Source organism: Larus michahellis, chromosome 12, assembly GCF_964199755.1.
Source record: "Larus michahellis chromosome 12, bLarMic1.1, whole genome shotgun sequence".
Classification (NCBI taxonomy): domain Eukaryota; kingdom Metazoa; phylum Chordata; class Aves; order Charadriiformes; family Laridae; genus Larus; species Larus michahellis.
The window spans coordinates 9,846,321-9,869,212 of NC_133907.1; the positions used below are offsets into that span (position 1 = coordinate 9,846,321).

At 38.1% G+C, this 22,892-nt stretch overlaps 1 protein-coding gene across 5 annotated transcripts in view; it reads right to left on the minus strand.

Annotated features, from left to right (window-relative positions):
• The window catches only part of STAU1 (staufen double-stranded RNA binding protein 1), a 33,544-nt gene that overhangs the window by 6,113 nt on the left and 4,539 nt on the right, over positions 1 to 22,892 (minus strand). For 2 of the 5 annotated variants that reach the window (XM_074604656.1, XM_074604653.1), the window contains exons 2-11: positions 16,428 to 16,704; positions 15,464 to 15,588; positions 13,495 to 13,651; positions 11,967 to 12,108; positions 11,069 to 11,234; positions 5,269 to 5,367; positions 3,704 to 3,916; positions 3,005 to 3,148; positions 2,014 to 2,160; positions 1,145 to 1,217 (exon numbers count right to left, since the gene is read on the minus strand). In XM_074604656.1, the coding sequence (XP_074460757.1) occupies positions 1,145 to 1,217; positions 2,014 to 2,160; positions 3,005 to 3,148; positions 3,704 to 3,916; positions 5,269 to 5,367; positions 11,069 to 11,234; positions 11,967 to 12,108; positions 13,495 to 13,651; positions 15,464 to 15,588; positions 16,428 to 16,620 (1,459 nt within the window). In that variant the 5' untranslated portion in view covers positions 16,621 to 16,704. Of the gene's footprint in view, positions 1 to 1,144; positions 1,218 to 2,013; positions 2,161 to 3,004; positions 3,149 to 3,703; positions 3,935 to 5,268; positions 5,368 to 11,068; positions 11,235 to 11,966; positions 12,109 to 13,494; positions 13,652 to 15,463; positions 15,589 to 16,427; positions 16,705 to 22,892 lie in introns of all 5 variants that reach the window. The other 3 variants (XM_074604652.1, XM_074604655.1, XM_074604657.1) reach the window with 2 other exon arrangements.

The window sequence follows — 22,892 nt, forward strand, 5'->3', positions numbered from 1 at the left end:
CATGATTTAAGCAACAAAATTATACTTAAAAAGCACCTGAAACATACTATCCAGAACAGATATGTTGCGACAGACAAACTTTCCATAACGACTCCTCCCAACAGTTGACATTAGAGAAAGCCAACAGCTGTGTACTTGGTGGCCAGGTTTGGGTTTTTTTTGTTCCAGCCAGTCATCTGTGGGTGACCACTATAACCATCATCTGTCTGAAATAAATGCAGGCACAGTTCCTTGCTCTCAGTCATTAGAGACCAAGCACAGACGAAGAGGTTGTTCTGTACTACAAGGCCATTCCTTCCTTCTCCAATTCTGCTTTAGGAAGACCAATTTCAGTTAGTACTGACATCCTTTCTCGTCTTCATCCCAGTAACAGTCTTCAACATACTGCAGTTATTCCCTCAACATCTGTAGGTTGATACGGCCAAACTTACCACAGCTAACTCTGCCTCAACAAATTCAGCACCACCCTCCCATTGCTACTCCACCTCAGGCTTAGAGTGACATTTCTGGGGCAGTCTTTCAACCTGCAACCATTCTTCCAAATCTAGAAGGCTGTTCCTAGGTGCCAGAAACCCCAAACCTTTTCCCAGGAAATCTGCTCCCATCCCCCTTTGGGCCCGATAACCGAGAAACGTTCTGCTGAGCCAGAGAGGCTGATCTCTCCTCCTCCCCTTAACCTTTTTCCCCATGGAAATTGCACCCACTTCACTCCTGCTGTTTGTTGAAGGAGCCTGGTCCCTGGATCAGAACCAAGCTCAGTCCTTTCTTGTCCTAGAAAGCCCTAGACACAGGTTGAAACCTGTCCCAAGATCCCTCAGATCGAGGTTAAGACAAGCCCAAAGGCTGCAGGTAGCAGCAGCTGCACCTCCACTAACTGCTCAACTGACCCATTAGCACACACGCGCTTTTAGCTCGGCCCCGAGTCAGTGGCCAAGCAAGCTGAATACTGTATGACTTGGGAGGAATAAGCTCTTTGGGATTTGAACAAAACCTTCCCAAGGGGTAGACGGAATTTGCAAGCCAGCAGTTACACACCTCTACTCATTACGGACTGTTAAACGACACTATTGAAGGGACTGAGAAACACATCTTAGACACAAACACACACTAACAGGGCCACGCTTCTCTCAGTAAGGTTACTTACTAGTTGAAGTCTCTTCAGAGCCTGGCTCAAAGAAGGTTACTTTTCTTCCATCGGCTGGTTTCTTTACTGGTGTCTTAAAAATAAAAGGAAAAAAGCCAAACACAGCATATTCCTTTAAAATTCTTTTGTCCCCAAGTCTTCAAGGTCAACTAGTCAAAATTTTACTGAAAAATTTATTATTCAAAAACCTCAATTATTACATAGCTACCAAGAAGACACAAGTTCAGTGATTCTTACTGAATGACTAAAACTATCTACAGACCAGTGAAGTGGTACTAAGAACACAGATTTTGAGAACTAGATACCATAATAAAGCCAGTTAAACTAACATTAGTTATGGGTATTGCTGAGGACAACACACCGGACACAAATGAGCATGCACACGAATAGGAGAAAACTAAACCCACACTTGCTATTTTAACTCTCTGGTAACATCTGCTGAATGAAGAGGAGAACACAATGCTCTTTCCCTGCTAAGGACCCACCAAAGAAAGAGACCCATAACAAACTTTCCACTGCAGTTGGTGATAAGGTGACAGAACACTATTGCTACCACAAAGTCCTATAAACTACATGTCTGCAAGTTTCTAAGACCAATACATCAATTATCACAGGTTCTGAGCCATTCTATAAAGAAGAAATACATTCATTTAGCCTTCTGATGAGACTTTGATTTATTTGCAAAATTGAATCCTTAATGTTTCCAAAATTAACTATTTTTTAGAGAACAGTCACCTCAATACAACTGCTTCCTGGCTAGTGCAGAAAGCATGAATTTACTACAGACTTACTGCCTTGAAAAGCTGCTACTGTTTCAATTCAACTTTTGCTGTAGTATTAAACCGCGACTGATTGTTAAAAACTCTTACCTTCTCTTCTGTCTTTAATGCTGGCTTTGGAGGTTGAGGTTGAGGGACTTTGAAACCTAAAATTTCCAACATATTTTCAGCTGCATTGCGTTTAGCAACTTTTTTGTTCGTGCCCATTCCTTCGGCTGTGTGTACACCAACTTTCACCTGGACAAGAGAGGACAAAAAACCAAATCAATTCTTAAACAGAAGTATGAGAATACACTTGCTAGTGATCTGTGTCTCAAGCACGCCATGAGTCACAAAACAGTTCAAGTGATCATTATTCTACGCAAGTTGTTTATTATCAATGATCATTGGCCTCCAAGCACAAAAAACCCAAACAGAAGTCACAAAAACAACTACATTTCATCATCTCACCTTGGCAACAGCCTAAATGCTCAAAACTGGTATCACAGCAGATAAAAATTTTCCAAGCTGAAACTACGGGTTTAGCAGATTTACTAATGTAATGGAAAGAAAGCAACTCACTTTCCTGTCTTGGCCAGAAGAGGAGAGAGGTCTGGAGAACGCGCTTAAGTATCAGAGGCTAGTAGCACTCAAAAATACTACTGTGCTATTGGGATTTGCAATGCAGAGTGCAGAAAGTGCTGCACTCTAAAGCAGCACACAAAAACTCAGGGGAAGGAGGAAGTGAAGGATGCCCGGGTTCCTGTTAATAAATCCTACATTACAAAATGTAAGCAGCTCAGTACCTCTTAGCAGAATATTAATATTCCTGTTAATTAAAACATTAGGCAATAACAACATAGACTGCTGGTGCCCTATGCAATTTTTTTTAAACATGATTCAGATCACTTCTCTTGAACCTTTATCTTCCATGAATGTAGCCCACTAGATGTTTTCTTAATAAATTTCACGGACATTTGGACGTAATCCTGTTAACTTTGTATATCATCATGACAACTTGATTACCATAAGCCAACAACAACAACAAAAAAAGACAGACATTAAAACCATGCAACTGGATTTCTCAAATTAACATACAAACCTGCATAACAAACTCCCTGCGCCTTGGAAGGCCACGTTCTGTGATGAGCATGTACTCTGGTTCCTTTTCTTTCTTGGCCTGCTGTATCTGGGCAAGTCTGCTGATGGGATTCATTCCTTGACCATATTCTGGACTCGTCTGCAGCTAGGTAGAACAATGTTTAGGAAATAAGGCAAAATTTAAGAATATTTGGTTTAACAGACAAAATGCATCATGTCAGTGAATTCATGCATTTAAAAATCCAGGAATTTAAAAATACTGAAACAAAAGTTGCTTAATGAAACACTGTCACAGCCAGAGAAACACTTGGTTTATTCGACTCCGCTGTCACAGTTGACCACAGGTAACCTACCACTGGTAATAGTTTTACAAGTTCTAATCCTGCTATATTAGGAGGGACAGGCTCGCAGGAGAAGCTGCACAAGCAACAGCATGCAAAACCCAAAGCCTGAAAGTCAGAGCTTGATTTTTATGTGCCACTCATTCTTCTATAAGGTTTCTCTTTCGCCCCGAATTTACTGATAACTGTTGTAAAAGTGGTGCCAGAAGCCCATTTAGAGTGGGAGCAAAATATCATTTGATTGGTAGTATCAGACCGATGATAAAGGTTGAGTAGTTGAAAAGTGTTTATAATTAACTCAGGTTTCTGATCTGATGATTATTTATAACAGTCAGATTTCCAATCTGTTTGTCTCTTACCTTCACTATTGATTTTGTTTTCTTTTTGATTCGTGGCTTCATTTTCTCAACCGTAGGAAGGGGTGGCAATTTTTTCAGTTCTTCTAGGACTGCTATTGCAGCGTTTTTCTTGGAGATCTTCTTGCTCTTTCCTTCACCTTCACCCATGAATTCTCCAACTGACACCTTGGTTACAAAGCTCTTCATATGGGGAGGACCACTTTCCTTGGTCACCTGTTTCAGAGGGAAAAACTGAGTGAAAGCGTGATAAACACTTATTAAAAATGGTAGGGCACATTGTTTATAGCAAACATCTCTCAAGAACTACGGATAAAGAGATTTTAGATTCTTATACAATCCAGAAAGTAGAGATGTAAATCATACTCACTCTAATAATATAATCCCACCCAAATAAACATATACTTTAAAAAGATTAGATGCAGCAAGCAGTAAACAGTATTTACATGTAAGTCATTAACACATCTTATTCAATTTACTGATTTACTCTTCCAATATTAAAATATGACTGTTTTTATTTCATCAGTGTGTATTTCCACACAGTTATCACCTCATTAAATGCATCATGTTATGGTACTAGAACATTACAGAAAAAGCAATTCTTTAGGATCCAGAATTTTAGTTCAGAAATCAAGAATTCTACAGACATCTAAGAGACAGCTGTCCACTGCAGATTTAGTCTTTTAACTCCATTCATAATACATCATACTTCATAATATACATAAAGTCGAAAAGTAAGAATGAATTAAGCACTTCCACCCACAACTGGCTTTGTGTGACGATATGTTTTTACCAGTGACGCTCAGGCTAATTTGCAATAATTGAAAGCTTCCTGTAAAATTTCATAGAATGGTTTTAGAAGCAATTTAGTTACACACAATTGCATTTTCTTACTATTATAATTCAGATAGTTGACTTAAATGTTGCTCTGCCAGCTCAGGAAAGCAGCACGATAAATTAATATTTTAGTGAAACAGAGATGCTCCTGTGGAGGCTATGGATTTAAGATAACTAAAATGATCAAGGAGGGGCAAAGAGGCAGCAAGCAGCCAGGCCAAAGGGAAAGGAAAGTAAGATGCACATGAGGTCACCTCATGGCAAGAAAAGAAACCTATTTGTGAGATTCTGCAACTTGCGGGTAGTCCACATCAGTGCGTAATTACGCAAATACTTCCATAAATGTCTTTCAGAGTGAGCTATGCTCTTTTGCCTCAACTCTGCACTTCAATGTTCTAACCATTAATGTGGGGTTGTGTTTTGTTTCTTCACTGTAATACTGATTTTTCAAAAAGCTTGAAAAAAGATTGCACAGACAACTACAGCGTAGCTGTTCACTCATGTGATGATTTTAGTGCATGAATTCGTGAACAGGTGGATTTTTCTTTTTTCTTCACTTTACCATATAAACTTCCGAGACAATCAGGGTGACTGTCAAAGGTAAAAGTGTATTCACAACTAACAAGACATGTTAAAAGTCAGTTGTTTGGGTTATCTAGAAGAAACTCAACTTAATGTGTAACCTTAATATTCTACGAAAAACAAATCTAGAGCTTGTAAAATAAACATACCTCAAAATTCACAGGCAAGTTCCTTTTAAGTGCAATCTCAAAAACTTGGCTTATTTCAGATTTATTGAGATTTTCATCATCTGGTTCTTTTCCGTTAACCTAAAAGAAGCATACTCTATTTAAAATAAAGATCCTATTAAATTTAATTTTATCCATCCAACCAGTTTACTGAACTCTCAAAATTTTAAGTAGTCTAACCTTTCCTGCCATTTTACGTGAATGTGTAGAAATGCAGCACATATATTACAGAACTGAAATTTAAGAAGGTCATTTAAGGTGTACGTGTAAAAGCTAGCAAACCTTCATATTTTCATCTGCTCATTACAGGAAAGAACAAATGGAATAAGGGCCAATAGGTTTAAAGATCTATTTATAGAAAAACAAACTGAAGTGTTAAATGAACTGATTTCCAAATGGAAGTACCTTTATGAAATACAGTTTTCATATACTGATTGGACGTTCGTACCAAAAGCACTAAGACAGTATCAGATAAGAGAAAGGGCAGGAAAAATAAAGATTCTGAGAGCGGGACCGATGTGAATAAAGTATGGCTAATTAGACCCTGCCACAGTCCTGTCTTTTAACATGCTCCCTTGTAAGCGCTTTGTCTACAGATCTTCTCAGCTGAAGAACATACTATCAGGAACTTGCCTTAAATCAAATGGTGTACATCTCTGAGAACTTACACCTGCTAGGAGGACAGCAGTGCCAGGTGAAGCTTACCTACAGGCACTTCTACGTATCTCCAGGTAAAATTTTGATTGTGATTCCAAAAATGTCTTCACTGATGTTGGGATCAACATGAACTAAGAGGCATGGTAACAGCAACAGAGAAATTTTAAGACTAAGTGTCCAACAGTGATATTGGAAAGATTATGATAAAGATGAACAGCAACAATTTCACCAATTATATCATGCCACAATACTAGTTATGCAACCAGGTAACAAAAATGATTTAAATATTTTATTGGAGCAGCAGAAATATGCTAGAGAGCTCTCATTGGTTAAAACTAGTTTTTATGGTAGCAAGCATCCCCAAAGTCCGTTAGATAAAAACATGAAGGAATTTTTTACCACCAACTTAAAGCAGCCTCTTCCCATTCCAGAAAAAAAATACTAGTAAAATTAATCTGTGGTTTTCACTCTTCTCACTGTCTCATCATATTTCACGCTGTTCTTATGGGTTGACTTTGTATTTCAGGTTCGAGTTGCAAACGTTTCAGAAGAGCACACATAGCCCAACATCCTTGTAGAATGCTAACATCTGATACTTCTGATCCCACTACTACATCCAGTCTTCAACCTCTACGTGGAGGTGTACACTGAGCAACTTTCAGGTCTGCGAAAACTGAGACCACATGATGGCACCACTCCCACAAGGAGCCAGGTAGCTGTGCTGCGCCTCAGACTGCATGGCCATCGACTGCATGACCATCGTGGAGGCAACACCTCAACACCTGCGCTAGAGGAACCATACTATACCTCAGCAGAAGGAACAAGGCAGGTAAAAACTGGCAAAACCAAGACTGAATACAGGAGCCAAAAGTCTTGATCACCATATTCTAAAACCTATTTCAAATGCAATTGGTAAGTCCAAAAGGAATAGCATCATATACCCAGAAAAATGAACTACTAAGATCTTATTTACGGTCTAGGTATTGCAGCAAGTTTACTACCAGCATCTCTACGAACGATCTGTCACAACCCTTACTGTCAAAACATTAGCACAATCACTTGAATTACAAATATTTTTCCCCTCCTTGTAATTTCAGATATATTCTAGTTTTTCAAATTACAACATTTTTCCTTGCGAAGGAGATGTGACTTGTCTTTATTGGGTTAGATTTTTCCTATTTAATATCCTTTCAAGAGAATACAAATAAATAGCATGTAATTGTTTGCTATATTATAGTGTATATTCTTGACATATTCCAAATCTGTTCACATGGTAAAAAACACAGATACTTTTCTCCAATACCTTAATCTAAAAAGAGTAAATCAATAGCAAAATAACAATTAACAGACTATAGCTATTTTACTTCTGCTTGAGTTCTGGATTAGTTTATTTGATAAATAAAAATTAATCATAAACACACGCTCTCCCTCTTTCTCTTTCCCTGCACAGCTCAAGGCAGATGATCTATAAAGTCTGCTTTTAAAGGAGTTTGCATGTGTGCATAGACTGAACTCTCCAAGGAATTTATGCCTCTCAATCAGAATGAGACTGGGAATATAAGCATTTACCACTTAGCTCTCATCAAATTGTTCAAATCTGCCTCTAACAAGTGAAAAAGAGTCACAAAAGGAAACAGAAGTGATAGATTAAAAAACTCCCAAGCAAATTGCAAAAGTAATATACTCCTTTAAGAGGGATTCACCCTTCTCTAGGAACGCTTTCAACATGCACTTCCTCAAAGACTGCTTTAAGCAAATTATGAAAACCGGTGGAGCTGCTGATTAGAACTGCACTGATTTCAACACAGCTATCAGTCTGACTATTTTCTTCCACGTTAAGGGTATAAAAAACAGCTGATATTTACCAAGTAAGACGGCAAAATACGTAGAAGCAATTCTGGTTTTAGTATTTTCAGGCAAAAGTTAGAATTTCTGCTAGAAAGCATAACTTTCTATGTTTTAAGTTGATGCTTTATCACCTCTGTCTTTGAATATGCAAAGTATGCAAAGTACCGCAACTTTGTCAGTGTGTCTTCAATCAAACTTATTTAGGTTGGAAGGGGCCTTTGGAGGTCTCCTCCTACAGCCTCCCACTCAAAGCAGAGCGGATTTTAAAATTAAATTGGGTTGTTCAGGCAGGGCCTTGTCCAGTTGAAAGCTAATACTATTAATTTTTTTTTTGTGCCACTTGCTTCTAGATTTGTAGTCTGAGAAGGTGTGGGAAATGGTCATTCTTACCCTTAAAGTCTAATCATTTTATTCTACAATTCCTTCTTAAGCACTGAATATTTTCTAATTTAAAAGTACAAGAGTAAAATCCCGTAAATACAAAAATTTGTAAAATGAAAAAAAAAAATAATTACAAAATCACCCCCCTCTCCAAGAAATACGAGAGTTCGAGGTTAAGCGTATTCTGTTTACACACACATCAATGGGACACACAAAAATAACTACATTTAAAAGGAAAATTACTGGCAACATCAAGTGACATGTAGGAATTATCAGTATTATGTCTGCTTGTGAAATCTTAATTTGCCTCCATTGTATACACGCATTATAATAGCATCTCTTATGATCTTACACTGCCGTATCCTTCAAGGGCCTTGCCTTACTGAATGCAAGAATGAACAGTGCTCACTTAGTGGTAACATATTCCTTATTTTATCTTATAGAATCATAGAATGGTCGGGAGTTGGAAGGGACCTTAAAGCTCATTCAGTTCCAACCCCCCTGCCCTGGGCAGGGACACCTCCCACCAGACCAGGCTGCTCAAAGCCCCGTCCAGCCTGGCCTTGAACACCTCCAGGGATGGGGCAGCCACAGCTTCTCTGGGCGTCTTCCTCTTGTCTAGTGCAAAACACTGTTACAAAAACAGCAATTCCCTCAGACATTCCTAAAACTACATTTGAAAGTCACAAATGTTAATGAACGTAGTATTTAAGTACCAAACTTCAAATTAAGGACTCATTTATCCGACTACTTATTATAAAACAGTATCAGTGTTCAAAGGATTGCTCTCCTTAAGCATAGCTGCATTCCCTACTGTTCATTTTGTAGACAAGTCAAACATAAATAGAAAAATAAAATGACAAATGCATTTTTCTTGTGAAAGTTTAAGTGACTTGTCCAGCATATGTATAGCAGGGTCAAGACAGCATTCAGCTCCCACCGAGCTTGCAACTGTTTTACTCATAAAATAATTCTCCTTCTTGCAATCTCTGGCATCATTCACTATAGTATGTCCCTTATCATGTCCTAAAAAAAATAAAAAAGACTCTGTAGGTTTACTTCCTTTACCTCTTGCTTTACACTCCTTACACTGAATGAGACATCCTATAGAAAAGGATATGTGGTCACGTAAAGACAATTGCAGTGTTTGTTCTGAAGACCTCATGTTACTCAACTGTAAACACAACTCTACAAATATTCAGAAAGTCACTTGTTCAGAAGCATTTCTGAAAAAGTGAACAGAAAAGAAGTCAGTTACATGTGATCCTGTTATTTTCTGCAGAGTCGGACTCCTTGGGTCCAGTACACACAACTTTGCTACCTGAGGTGGAGAAATGGCTGATGAGAGTAGGTTATCTTTTACGAGGGTGAGTGCAAAAAGAAGATGTTATATATCACTGACACAGAACGACAATACTCAGGAATCTGGGGTTCCCCTGCACTGAAGGAGAACATCTCCCTCAGGCTTGACCTCTCCTGCATGGCCTCCAGCTTGTCCCTGACCACACTCTGCCTATCACCGGTTCTAGATTCCAGTGCAGAACTCATCTCCACTCTTTCTGCTTCTATTCCCAGTATCACTCTCTTCTCCCCAATAGCATTTGTAATCCCTTGACTCTTAGTTGCCTCTACCATTCAATAACCTGCGTTCCTCCAGGAGAGCTTTGTTACCTGAACCGCTCCCATCAGTGCCTCCTCAGCCTCTTCCCTGAACAATCAGATCCTGTGGTTTTGCCTAATTATCCAAGCAATGCTTTCTCCCACAAGCACACTCAGAAGTTTTAACTCAATGTCCCTTGGCTTCACAACACATTTCCTCAGTCCTCTTGCTCTGCCGTTCCTGGTAGTTCCCAGCTGGTTTTTTTTCCCCCAGTCTGAGACCCCTTGTTACCTTCTTGCCCAATTCTTCATTTCCCTCCTTTCTCTGCACGTAGCCAGACTCCGTATCCAGCAAGTTCTTATGCTCCCCAGACTGTAAGTTATCAGTCTAACCTCCACTTCCCGTTCCTCACTTCTCTGGCAATGTTCTACTCACTCTTCTTCTAGGTTTGTATTGCATGACCTCCTCCTCAACATGATCTAGATGCCAGCATGGAGTACATCAATAGATCTCTTGCTCTTAGTTCTAACATCAAGCCCTCATAACTCAGACAGGCATAATGAGCCCATATAGGAAAGGCTAAATACACTCTTTGTAGTAGTCTTTGGCCAAAGCAGTCAGCCAACACACGTGGAGAGGGTGTATGCAGTCAACCAGCCCCAGAAGCTACGAGTAACTCCTGTGCACACAATGAGACCTTCTGCCTAAAGCAACTTAACAAAAAAGCACGAAAAAACCCAACAGGGTCTTGCAATAGAAAGTGCTGGGCAGCCATAAATATATAGAGGGATAAAAATTTGCTTCTAATATTCATATCAAAATGTGCGAATGAGTTTACTATTTCCATGAACTGCTCTTCTAGAACTTCTGTGGCTCTTTCTGAAATCATGTAGGAATTTTGCCCAGGAAGCAAACCCATGTCTAATTTCTATGTTGCCCATACTAGAATGCAAGTACCCCATTTACACACTTCTTCAGAAGTTTGTATATGATCTGTACCTGATAAGATATTAGTTCCTATCTATGCCTCCAGTGCTCATATCTGACAGAGGTCTATAGCATTGCTGTGGAAAAATACGACAGCAAAAGAATTAATTTCTTCATTTGGGAAAACTCTAGTTCCATAGAAATTTATATTTTTAAATCAAATTGTTTCTACTGACACAAGTAGGTCAACACTGCTACACCGAATTAAACTCCACAACTGTCATATTCCTCTCAATAATGGAAAAATCTACAACAATATCTCAGTTTATCTTAGCAATTTATGCTTACAATACCAAGATTAATTCCCACCTCTGGTTTCTCAGGCAAGGGCTCATTCTGCAGAACTTTCAGTGCTTTAGCAGCTGCATCATGCTTAGCAGCTTGTCTTGTTCTTCCTTTCCCATGAAACTGCTGCCCTCCAATCGAAAGCTCAACTTGATAAAGTAAGGGCCCAACAGGAAATGGGTAAAAGTACCTGCAAAGAGAGATTTACATAAGGAAATGGTTTGTCTTACAAAGTAAACAGAAACATAAGTTACACATAGATGAATCTCTTGGATATCAGTAACCACAACTTAGCACTGAAGCACTAGTATTAAGCAAATTTTTGATTTAAAGTCTAAAAGATTTTAGGGGGAGACCTTAGAAACAGAGTATCAACATTTCTGTTTTACAACATGAACACGGATCTAACCAATTAGAACAGAGAAAGGCAATGTTACTGCACTTTTATAGACTTAAGTTTTGAATTCTCACTTCTTATGCCCATATAAAATTCTTCAAACTGAAGCTTTAATTTAAACAGCTTTCAAAAAAGCATCAATCTGTTTTCTTCACTTTTGCTTTTACACAGAAAGGAAATGTAGCTAATATTTAGCTATTCACTTCGTGAAGCTGGCTATATCCGAATGCCCTCAAAAACGCCTCATCATTTGGTTCAGTTCCCTTTTTCCTCCCCTTCCCCCTCCCCCCTAAAGAAAAAAGAAAACCTTACACAAGACAAATTAGAGATACTAGATACTAATGGGGTGTACTTATCAAAACCTTTTCCTTCATGAGCTGGCTCTGTTCCAAGCTGAATACCCCTTTAAGGGCTGTTGCATTTTTAGCCAGTTTTCAGAAGATAGCATGAAAGCACTGGACAAAGAGAGCAGAAGTTCAAAGATATAAGACTGCAAAACCAAAAAAAAAGTTAAATGATACGTACCGTGGAGGAGGATAAGTGCCACCTCTCATAGTATAGCTGTAAGTTGATCTCATCCCCGTGTAAGGATCGATAGGTTTGTACATAGGTTTCTTTCCCAGCTTCATGCAAAGTGCATTTAACTCCACTGTGGGGGTTACACTGTCTAAATAAAAAGGAATGTAAAGAGAGTTGTCCAACTGTCACAAGGAACTGAAACAATCTAAACTCTTGTGCTGTCTCAAAGCAGGGAAAAATAAGCTCAAGTTTTGCCATATGCAGTATCTTAAATGAATGAATTCTTAATAGAAATGCTAATGAACGCAAAGAAAATAAGTCTATATGATGCATATTAAATTAGCAGCCTAGTACAGCTGTGACAAATCCTGTTACAAAAAAGTGAATTTGTTGTTTGGGTTTATTTAATTCTTTTTTAAACTTGCAAAGCTACCTATGTATTTTTACAGCGTATCTAACAATGTGATCTGCAGAACAGAAATTTCTCTTCCCCCCAAAACACTTTTAAATTAAATTAACAAACATGCTACATACCTACTGTTTCTGTTGTTTACTGATAACGATCAAATGTTTCTCTTTGTACTCAATGACCTAAGAAGGGGGTTTATGACTCTTCAACTTTCAAATTGCAATTTGCTTTTTCAAAGGGAAGCTATATCGCTACTGAGGGCTACAAACATTTCCCTCAATGCAGATATCCTGTGGATGAAGAACTGACTCTGAGTACTCTCATTTGAGAAAGAACACTCAGGTAAGTGGTCATTTCTCCTATCACAGGCCTCACTGGCTCAAAAATCAGTGTGTACTCTAGTACAACAGGATCTTGTTATAAGGCAATTGCCAAAAGAAAATGAAATTATGGAACAGATTCACAGACAAAATAAGTAATTGCTAGCTTCTAACAGTTTCACTGTTGACTGTAGGAAGTGTTTTTAAAGAAAGAATTTAGGTGATATGAGTATACAACTGGCACAAAAGATGAGTTTTAACCTTTGCTGAACATACTGATGCTGCCCCAATAGCTTTGGATTCAAGTGACTAAGAGTAAATACAAAACAATCACATATGCAGCTAGTTCATACTTAATTTTACATTTTAAATATATCTTAACAGCAATCTTAGTAAAGTAATAAGTACCCTAAACATAGCTAGCTACAACTTAAATGCTTTTATACACACCAACATTCGTTTCTTTTTAAAGAAGTATAAATGATGGAAATTACAAAGTTCTGATCCAATCCCTCAACACAAGTTTAACAGGACTTTTGTTGTGTTTGTTTTTGTTTTTACTTACATTTCCAAAGAAATCTGTATTGGCAAGCTTTTGAATTATCCCATCGCCATAATCAACCACATTCATCTGCCCACACAAAAGATTATTCTTTGCTTTGACCAAATTCCTGTTTGGTTTTGCCATTGTTAAATATGCAGAATCACTATTTTTATTCATCCTTATGCAACTTTAAAATACATACAAAACCAGAAAGCTGTGTTCTATTTTTTTTTTTTAAATCAGTTTGCTGTGACATAATACCTGGATTTTTGCCTTCACTACGAGATGGACGAGCCGTAGGCTTAGGGAATTTTGTCCCTTCCAAAGCTTTGGCAGCTGCTGCATGTTGCGCTTTTTTAATACTAGTTCCTTCAGCTTCCCAGTGCTGGTCCCCAAGAGTCAGCTGAACTGTAAACACCTCAAAAATAGAAAACGTTAATTTTATTATGAGCTGCTTCACAATTCACGTAATTTATTAGACCCTCTTCCACAAAACGATGAGTCTTTTAGTGATGCAGAAGTTGAGAATATTGTAATCAAAGCTTTCCTCAACTACTATGTCATCTCTAGATTTTAAACGCTTTGGACATCGATAGGATTGCCCTGATTACTGACCTAAGAATTTCACAGTAATTGTAGCTAGCAGCTATCCTGCATGCTGCACGAGATTGGATAGGCTAAAAAACAAAAGACACCACGTGTACAGAGGTGACAGCTACATGCATAGCTGGTATGCCATCATTACTCCGAACAGCAGCCTTGAAATTCAGACTTTTATTCCACATAGCTCAATCCTTGCTTTAATACTGTGGGTTTTCTTCAACGATATTTTTCAGCAGTTTGAAGAAATGTAAGTTCACATTGCACCTTAAAAGCTTCTACATGCCCACAGGTGAGCACAAGCCTATTTGATTAAAGAGCAAAGCTCTGTGACACTTTTTAAGTATGTGGAATAAGGAAGGATATTTATTGTCCTAAATTTTCACAAATTAATCATACAACGGCAAGCTAAGATCTCCCTGGTAATTAGAGGAAGTTTCATTTCAATCAGAATGAAAACACAAGTGAACACATGCTCTGAATGCTATTCCAATACTTTTTGTAAATGCAAACCTTGCTTCCTTTGCACATTGAAGCTGACGTTACACATATTTTGGACAAACGATTTTAGTTCTTAATATTATTTAATTCCAAGGCAATTTCTCTAACATACAACGAATGCTTTTCCAGGAAACACCCTAAGGAGATGATGTCAGATTAAATAGACACATCTCAGGCAGATTTTCCTTGTATGCCTTGACCTCAGTCCTCATACAATACAGATCTTCAGTGAGGATGAAAAAATTTAAGATATGCCGTGCCATGGGATGCACCCCACATGCTGCTCTACCCTTGACATTCCTATATTCCCACTGTGAAGAACTAAAGATTCTTTTGCTGCAATAACTGTTCCACAACAGATAAATGTTCAGTGATGTTCAATCATACCGTACTTCAGGCATTAAAGAACATAAACCGAGATCCTTGTTTTCCAAATATCGGGCAATTAGGACAAAAAAGTTCATTTTATTTACAACTAAAACAGAGCAACAGCAAAGTAACATTCAGTTATGATCCGCACAAGAGAGAACAACTCTTAAAATTAAGTAGTAAAACTTATTCCAGGCATATCGACAAATACAGATTTGTACCTCACCAACTACATAGACACAAAAGCGTTACAGCTACTTATGTAGTATTTTTCCTAAACAAAAATAATTGCCATAAATCTTCCTGCATCTCACGCAATGATTTGGACTAAGAAACTAATTTGATCTTTTAAAGTTTGTGGGATTATCTCAAAATGTACCACAGGAAGAACACAGAAAATCTGGAGAACAGGCAAGACGTAGAACAAAAGCTTAACATCATACTAGAAAATGACTGTATAAAGATCATCCATATTTAATACAAAATTTTTTAGCAAAGACTGAAAGGGACAAACCTTGGTTTGCTAAACGAAAGTTAAAGTCAAGCATCTCATAATGGAGCTAACATAAAGAACTCTTCCAAAAAGCTAAGCAGTTTTAGGTAACAGCTTCACAACTCCTTACCATCAGTACTTTGTGAGCTTCCCATCCCTCACCATTATTCTGTATTATCTTGCACCGAAAGCATATACTTTGCCTTTCCACTTATGAAAGTGAAAGAGCATGAATAGCAGCAACAAGAAAGTTCTATGACTATTTACCTTAGAATGAGCTGGACCTTGCTCACTCAAAAGCTTATACTCAGGCTGAATCTTGTTGAAACGGGCTAACTCATTCACAAGACACATTGGAGTCTTCTCTTTGGGGTTTGCCATGTTTGAAGGAGCTGAAAGATTACATAAAATCAGATAAATGAACCGATAGCCATGAACCCTACTACAAATTTTAATAAAAAAAAAATAATCTCATTGTCTTAGCATTTAGTTGTCTGCAATACACCAGTTCTCAGAAAAGATTTGCTGGAATAGACAGTTCTGGTCATTAGCAAAACAGGCAACAAATTACTGAACTTTGGGATTTCCAAGCAATGTGTGTGCCAAAAAGACAGCATTATTAAATTTAATGCTTTAACGTAAGCCAGAAGTATGAAGTTAGGAGACTCCCACATTTAGCTTACATCTTACGTAGTACATTTCAAGGAACAAATCTTCTACGTATTCATCATGGTCACCTGCTTTGAATAATTTCAAAAAGTCGGTTCATTTCTTTTTCCTTCTCCTATGTTTCCCTATTATCTATTTTTTATTTATTACCTTTTATTTGTTCTATTATATTTTATTAGCACAATATATTTATCACTAAACTGGTCATGAAAGAACTGATGATAATAGAACTAAACTAACTATTCCAAACAACATAATTTTTTTGTATTTAAAACAAGCTACTTGTAGAAAAGATGGATAGCAATGTTTCAAAACCTCAATGTTATACAATTTTAAATATTCTTTACTATTACAAACATTTCAATTCATTATTAGAACTTCAAGGAGAAGTACGCTTCTGTCTGTCTCGGATTTCATTCAATAGGGAGAAAGCATTACAAGCCACTGTAGTTGGAAAAACGGTACTTTTAAAGCATTTGTAGGTGCAAGACATCAGAAATGTATCATGCCAAACTATAAATACTAAGAATATATACACTTATTAACAGACACTCAATCTTACCTGCAGCTGCATTGGTGGATGTAACTGACGCAGAGGGTAAAGCAGAGTTTTGGATAGGTCTACCTGCATTTTCAGAGGGTAAAGAACTAGTAGTAGAAGGAATACTCAAAGGCTGTGAGAGAGATGGGTTTTTATTCAATATTTGGCTCCCTGCAAGGGCAGCAGAAGGATTCTGAATTTGAACTTGAGACATGTTCACTTCCAACCAGAGCGAATTACTGTAGGTAAACAGCTCTGAATGCAGGCAAACTCAGTGTGATGAAGCCAAATTGCTGACCTAAAAGGTAAAGATGAAAAAAGAATTATACAAAATATTTAGCATTCTCTAACTAACAATCTATTGACATTATTTCTTCATCAACAAAAAGGGGAAAAGGGGAAAAAGCGTTCAATCAAGCATCCATTGTTTCCATTCTGTATGCAATAAATCACTTACACATCCAGTTTTAACAACATATTTCAATCTATAAGCCCTAACATCTAAATTTCACATTTCTTTCACTTATAAAAGAGTAGTACAGAAGCTTTATTTATGCTTGTTCATTTAAGATAACTATCCATCTGTTTTCCCCATCACTGAATCCACTTACAATGCAAATCCAGTTACTGAAACTGATAGCCACTGCTTATATACTAAACAAAGAGCAACTTTCATGAACAGATTACATTTCATGCATTCTACCATTTGAAGTTAAAGTTTTTAACTTGGAAGGGCAAGCAATAAATGCAGTCTTTACAAAACAGCTATTCAGAGCATGCATCCTTTATTATAATCATATACTTTGTCCCCCAGGCCAGCGAGGAGAACGCCCAGCCATTTATGAGTGTCACAACTAGTGTCCAGCAGAAAATGCCGAAGTAGCTGTGACTGGGAGAAGTGAAGGTGTAAGAGTTCATAAACTTCATAAGCGACATGCATTTTGAAGGTTACCTCTATTTATGTCAGAACGTGTCTCAGTCAGAGTTCAAGCATCAATTTAGAGCTATTTGGCCTTGCAACACTGTAAACAAGTGTTGAAAGTGCTCACAGGCACCCATGCTCATTTAAGCAAAAACACCTGCAAGTGATGAACTTGCACCAGTCCATGTGAAACACTCTGACAGGTCTTTCCTCCACCGACAAATTAATATTAGATTTCTCTTACACGTGGATGCAACACTATCTTCATGCTCAGACAGTTAAACCTAAATATATACTAACAGGTTGCCAGTTTGAAGGCTATCATTGCTGCCAGAGCTCAGCTGCCCGTATCTGCTTACGATCCACGTATCAATTTATTTATTAAAAATAAAATTTACAGCCAAGTAAATACATTTTACACACAAAGGCACACACACATGCACACATACACGGGGCACCTATAGCTTTTATTAGGGCAGCAAACAAAGGTTTACTCTTTCATAATTTACGGATGACAAGGAGAAATCACTGCTCCAGATACCACCAGGGAGCTATTAGTAGCAACACAACTCCACTAGTGCTCTGTAAGCTTCAAATTCTGAACCTGTGAATGGACTTCCAAATGTAGGAGGAGCAGCAATGAGTCAGAGTGAAGTTTTTAGCTAGTTACTGACAAAACAAGCCTAAGAGGAGAACCTAGGTGAATATGTTAATGGATACAAAGATCTATTTACTGATTTATTTATTACATAAGAGGAAAGAAGCTACTGGGAAACAACAGATACACCAACAAATCCACCATCTGGAATATTCTCACTTTGAAAAAACATCATAAACATGTCAGGCTTATCATACTACCAGTTGAATAACTTTGCTTTTTACTAGAGAGCAAAACTAGTTCAGATGACCTATATGTAGGTTATACTCTCAAAACAAATCCTATATTTGACTACTAAATTTGCAGAAGTTACACATTGGGTGCACTGTAACTGTGAAAATGCTATTAGGGAGTCTATCTAAAGGAACTCCATGAAGTTCTAAGACAAAGATGAAAAGTATGTAGAATAAGACTCCAGGGTAATAATTTTATAACCACTAAGTTTCATTCCCAGGAGCATCACCAGAAACACTGAAAATTTTCAAACATAATACAGCAATAATAATTGCCTGGAAGAGACTATGAAGTCTTGCAGTGCAATAAAAAAAGCTAATTCTCCTTTCCTGCTGAAGTGCAATGCTCTTCAAAGTAATTGAAGTTAAACAGTTTCTAATCCACACATTTTGAGAAGACAACACCAACAAAAGTTTTTAATTTGAAGTCAGTAACATCAGGATCTTTCAGATTCATGCTGGAAAGGAAGTCTGAAATCCTTTTCAGAGAACTCCACCTACACGTACTTTGCTCTGAAAGCAAGGCACTATCCTTCATTGATTTGCCGTCACCTGGTTTCAGGGAACAGGGAATTTCAGCTCCAAAATACATACGTTAAAGTGGTTTTCTAGTCATACAATGCAGAGAAGAACAGTATACCAATCCCTAGTAATTTTTTTTTCCCCAAGAAGGGAAGTCCCTGACAAGGATATAATTAGTTCACTTTCTATATTTACGGCAGATTACTAGAGAACCTCCCAGCGGAGCAGCTCAGACTGCTCTCTACCCAGCTCTCTCTCCACCAAGAGTTACAGCCATCAGTCTTCAGCCTGAAAAAGCTTTTCTTCAAACACCTCTGCTTAGAATAATATTCAGGACAGACAATTCAGCCATTATTCACAAAAATCTGTGGAGACCTGAGGTCACATCCTAGTGCTTGAAACAATAAGGTTTTGGAAACTGATCCAATTTCGAATAGACTTCGGCTGTGCACGTTCGACAACCAGACAAAAAAATTGCTGCAGGCACATCCACAGCTTATAACCTGCTTATTCTCAGCACGGAGCCCAGTTGCCCAACTTCTTTGGAGGTCTGGCTGCTCAGACCCATCTAAACCGACTCGCAAGGACCTAGGAAAGTGTGTGAAGCACACCTGGCTGGAATTCACCACGCGCACTCCCCCAGCCTTTCAGCAAACAGAAGAGTTCAGCCCCCCCTGGACCTTCTGGGAATGCAAAAGACTTCCAGCCTCACAAGAAACCAAGGATTCAGAGTTTAAGCACAGCTCACTTTATGCTTATGTAAGGTGGTAACAATCCCACACACCCTTCTTTGGAGAAACGCTTTGCAATTACAAGGTAGCAGTGATTTGATGACCAAAATTACCATACAAATGGCCTCTGGAGCCATTAATTTAGCAAGAAAGATGTACTCAACAGGATGGTGTGAGTGCTCCTTTCCAGGACTGTTTCTAAAGGGGAAGGAATGAAAAGCTGCAATGCTTAACCAAAAAGAAATGTGAAGGAATTAATAAGCTATATTTTTACTTGAAATAGAAATGTGAAACCTGTAGAACACACCGCTGCTCAAGGTTCATCCCAAAGACATTCAAGCAGCTGAGTACCTGGGCACGCCAGTCTTGCACCACAGCTGAACTGAAATTTATTATCAAGGAGAGAACTGAACTGCAATGGAAATAAAACTTTTCCAATTAAATATATCATTTTTAACCTAAGTGAATACAATGCTTGTTTCTACATAAATTACTATGTCATTTCTACATAAATCGCTATGTCATCATCATCATGTTTCTCTCTCCTTCACCAATACACCAATCTCATATGTTTTTACATTCAGATCAAAACTTGAATCTACGTCCTGTGAGTTATCACCAATTCAGGACTATTGCAGAGTTCATTAGATTGAATTCAGGCAGAACTGAAGCAAAGCAGGCATTAAAAACATCTTCTGAATTGTTGAAATTCCACTTTACAAATTTCTGACAATTTTAGGCACTACATAGTAACTTACAAGATTATATGTTACAAGTTTATATATGCAAATATATATTGTATTTTCTTTTTAAAAACATTTACCTTGCACTTTGGCAAGCAACTTCAAAGAACAGCCTGACAAAACAAACTGGTATTTTGTTTGTATTTTTTTCAGCTACCTGTGAAGTTTATGATACTGTAGTTGATTTGTGTGAAGTATTTCACTAGGGTATAAGAACTCACTGTCAATCATTGCACATTTAATTATAGGTTATTTGGGGCCCATAAAAGGGTTTACAGTGCTTTTACAAAGCAATCTGCCCTTACCCTACAACTGCCTTACAAAATCCTAACAAGAAAAAGCACCCTAATCCAGAAAGTTGAGGCTAATGACTTATAAAGGCTGTTTCAGTGGATAGAGAACCAGAGATGCCAGTATTTCAGGGGATTTTTCCACATAATCAGGGGTTAGCTACTTCAAACTTTTCAAGACAAATACAAGCACAAATAACTGACCCCTATACAATACTCTAGGCATTACCAGAACTTAAAACCACTCAAACATCAAAAAATAGGTGAACGAACAAATGTCTTGCTCATACCATCTCAGCCAGCAGCTGATCACACAGCTTGCTCCTTTCCCACCCTTCCACGCTTACTTTTTGCTAACTCAGACATCAATATTTTAAATTTCATTGAGATAGTGTTGCGCTGGAATATTATCCTTATGATGGTAATGGCCGCCATCAAACAATTCAATGACCTACGGACAATAAGAAACTTAGAGAGATGGATTTTCAGATGACAGAGCACCGCTCCCCACTCCAGTTTTTAGATTTTTATCTTCTTTTGGCGCATCAGCGCTTGGAATATTCCCAGAAATTTTCAATACATTAAACCACAAAGTTCAGAAGTCACTAAGGTAATGAAAAGGCAAGCAAAGAAATGCACAAAGATGTGAACATAGTCTCAGTCCACTCAGCCAAAAATAAATTAAAATCTTCCTGTATAAAAGAAAGAATGTAGCATTTTCAGATAAAAGTTCTCTTGGGGCTTTTTTGTGTTGTAATTCTCAAAGGTGTTGCAGATAGAAGCCAGAGGATCAAACAAAAAACAGACACTTCCTGTGGATAATCACGTTTTACCACAACTTGTGGTTTCTTTAATATGATGCAAATAAAAGGCAAGAAACTTCAATGTTTTAAGTAAGTTTCCTGTACCTTTAGGAGATCCAGAAAACGAAGGTTTGGATTTAGTTCTGAATAGGACATTTATGATGGAAAATGCCTAAAACGAAAAGCAGAGAGTTATCATTTTGCTTCCTAAAGCTACAAAAAGATCTCCTGTAGTAAATGTCTCACCACTACGTTGAGTTTGCCTCATGCGTTTGGGTGACAAGAATTTGCACGACCATGACGTTCTCACTGACAGACTGCTCAACAGAGCTACGTTTTTCCAAGCAGAAATTCCAACCTGATCCAACAGTCTTCTTTCCTTGCTCCTTCCCCAAACCCAAGTGACTTTTCATACAGGAGCAGTGGAATCTCGCAACAGTGCTTCTTTGCTGGATTATCAGAGCCACTTGCAAATTTACTTTGTGTAGTAAGGCTTCCAGTTGCGTAGAAGTTAACCTTCTTCCTAACAGCCCTGGAGATCAGCTACTGAAATTAGACCCAGGCTTTAATTCACAAAGCCAAAGCAAAAGCAAGCCACTAACCTGAGAATCTCTGGCAGCTATTAACTGCAAAAATCTGATACAGATTTTACCTTTTGGCTACATCTCCAGTCTAATGATTTCACTCATAAATAGGCATATAAAAATATCAGCCTAACTAAAACCATTTTAGAATAAAATTGTTTTGGTACTGAATATGAAACCTGTCACTGCATGGGCTGCTCTAAATGGAAATCCAAACGTATTTTATTCTGCTTACAAATATAGCGCAAAGTGTTTAATCCTTCTTTTCCATGACTAAAGCCAACTGTGCGCAGATGCTAGCAACATTACTACCAGCAAGAAAACGGGTAAGATCTCAATCTTGATTGAGGTTAGAAGAGGATGTAGATAAACAAGCTCTTGAATTTACTTCAGCCAGCCATTTCAAAACCCTACAACGAATCTTAGAACCATAACCAGTTATCCTGAAAGAGTCCTGCGGAACAGATGAGGACACAGAGCCTGAAAAAGGCAGATATCGTGCCTATTTTTTTCACTGGAGAGTGAAGGAGGGAGATGAGAGGATTACGGTCCTATGAGTTCAACTTTTCATCTAGAATTTTTTCAGGAGGCTTAACTAAGCACCTGAAAACCAAGGAAATGGATAATATTCCCAAGCGGGATCAAAACCAAGTGGTACAAAGGCAACTGAGTTTTCTACAGCCATCTCTGGTTTTCTAACCCGGCTCAAAAACGAATCAGTTGATCTCAGCAGGAACAAGTGCGAGGTTCTGGGCAGCCACCGTCTGCCGACCAAACACAGGACAGAAAAACCACCAACTGACACCGGCAGAGCGAGAGAAGAGTTACAACCAACACAACATCATTACCCAACACAAGCCAATGCTGACAGGCTCTTTTAGAAAAAGCAATCACCACACTGAGAGGGAAAATGGAAAAATAGCCTGAGAGATATTGGCAGTGGTCCTTCTGCTCTGGATTCAGTGTTACCGAGCCCTCAGCGGGTGCCCTGCATCCACAC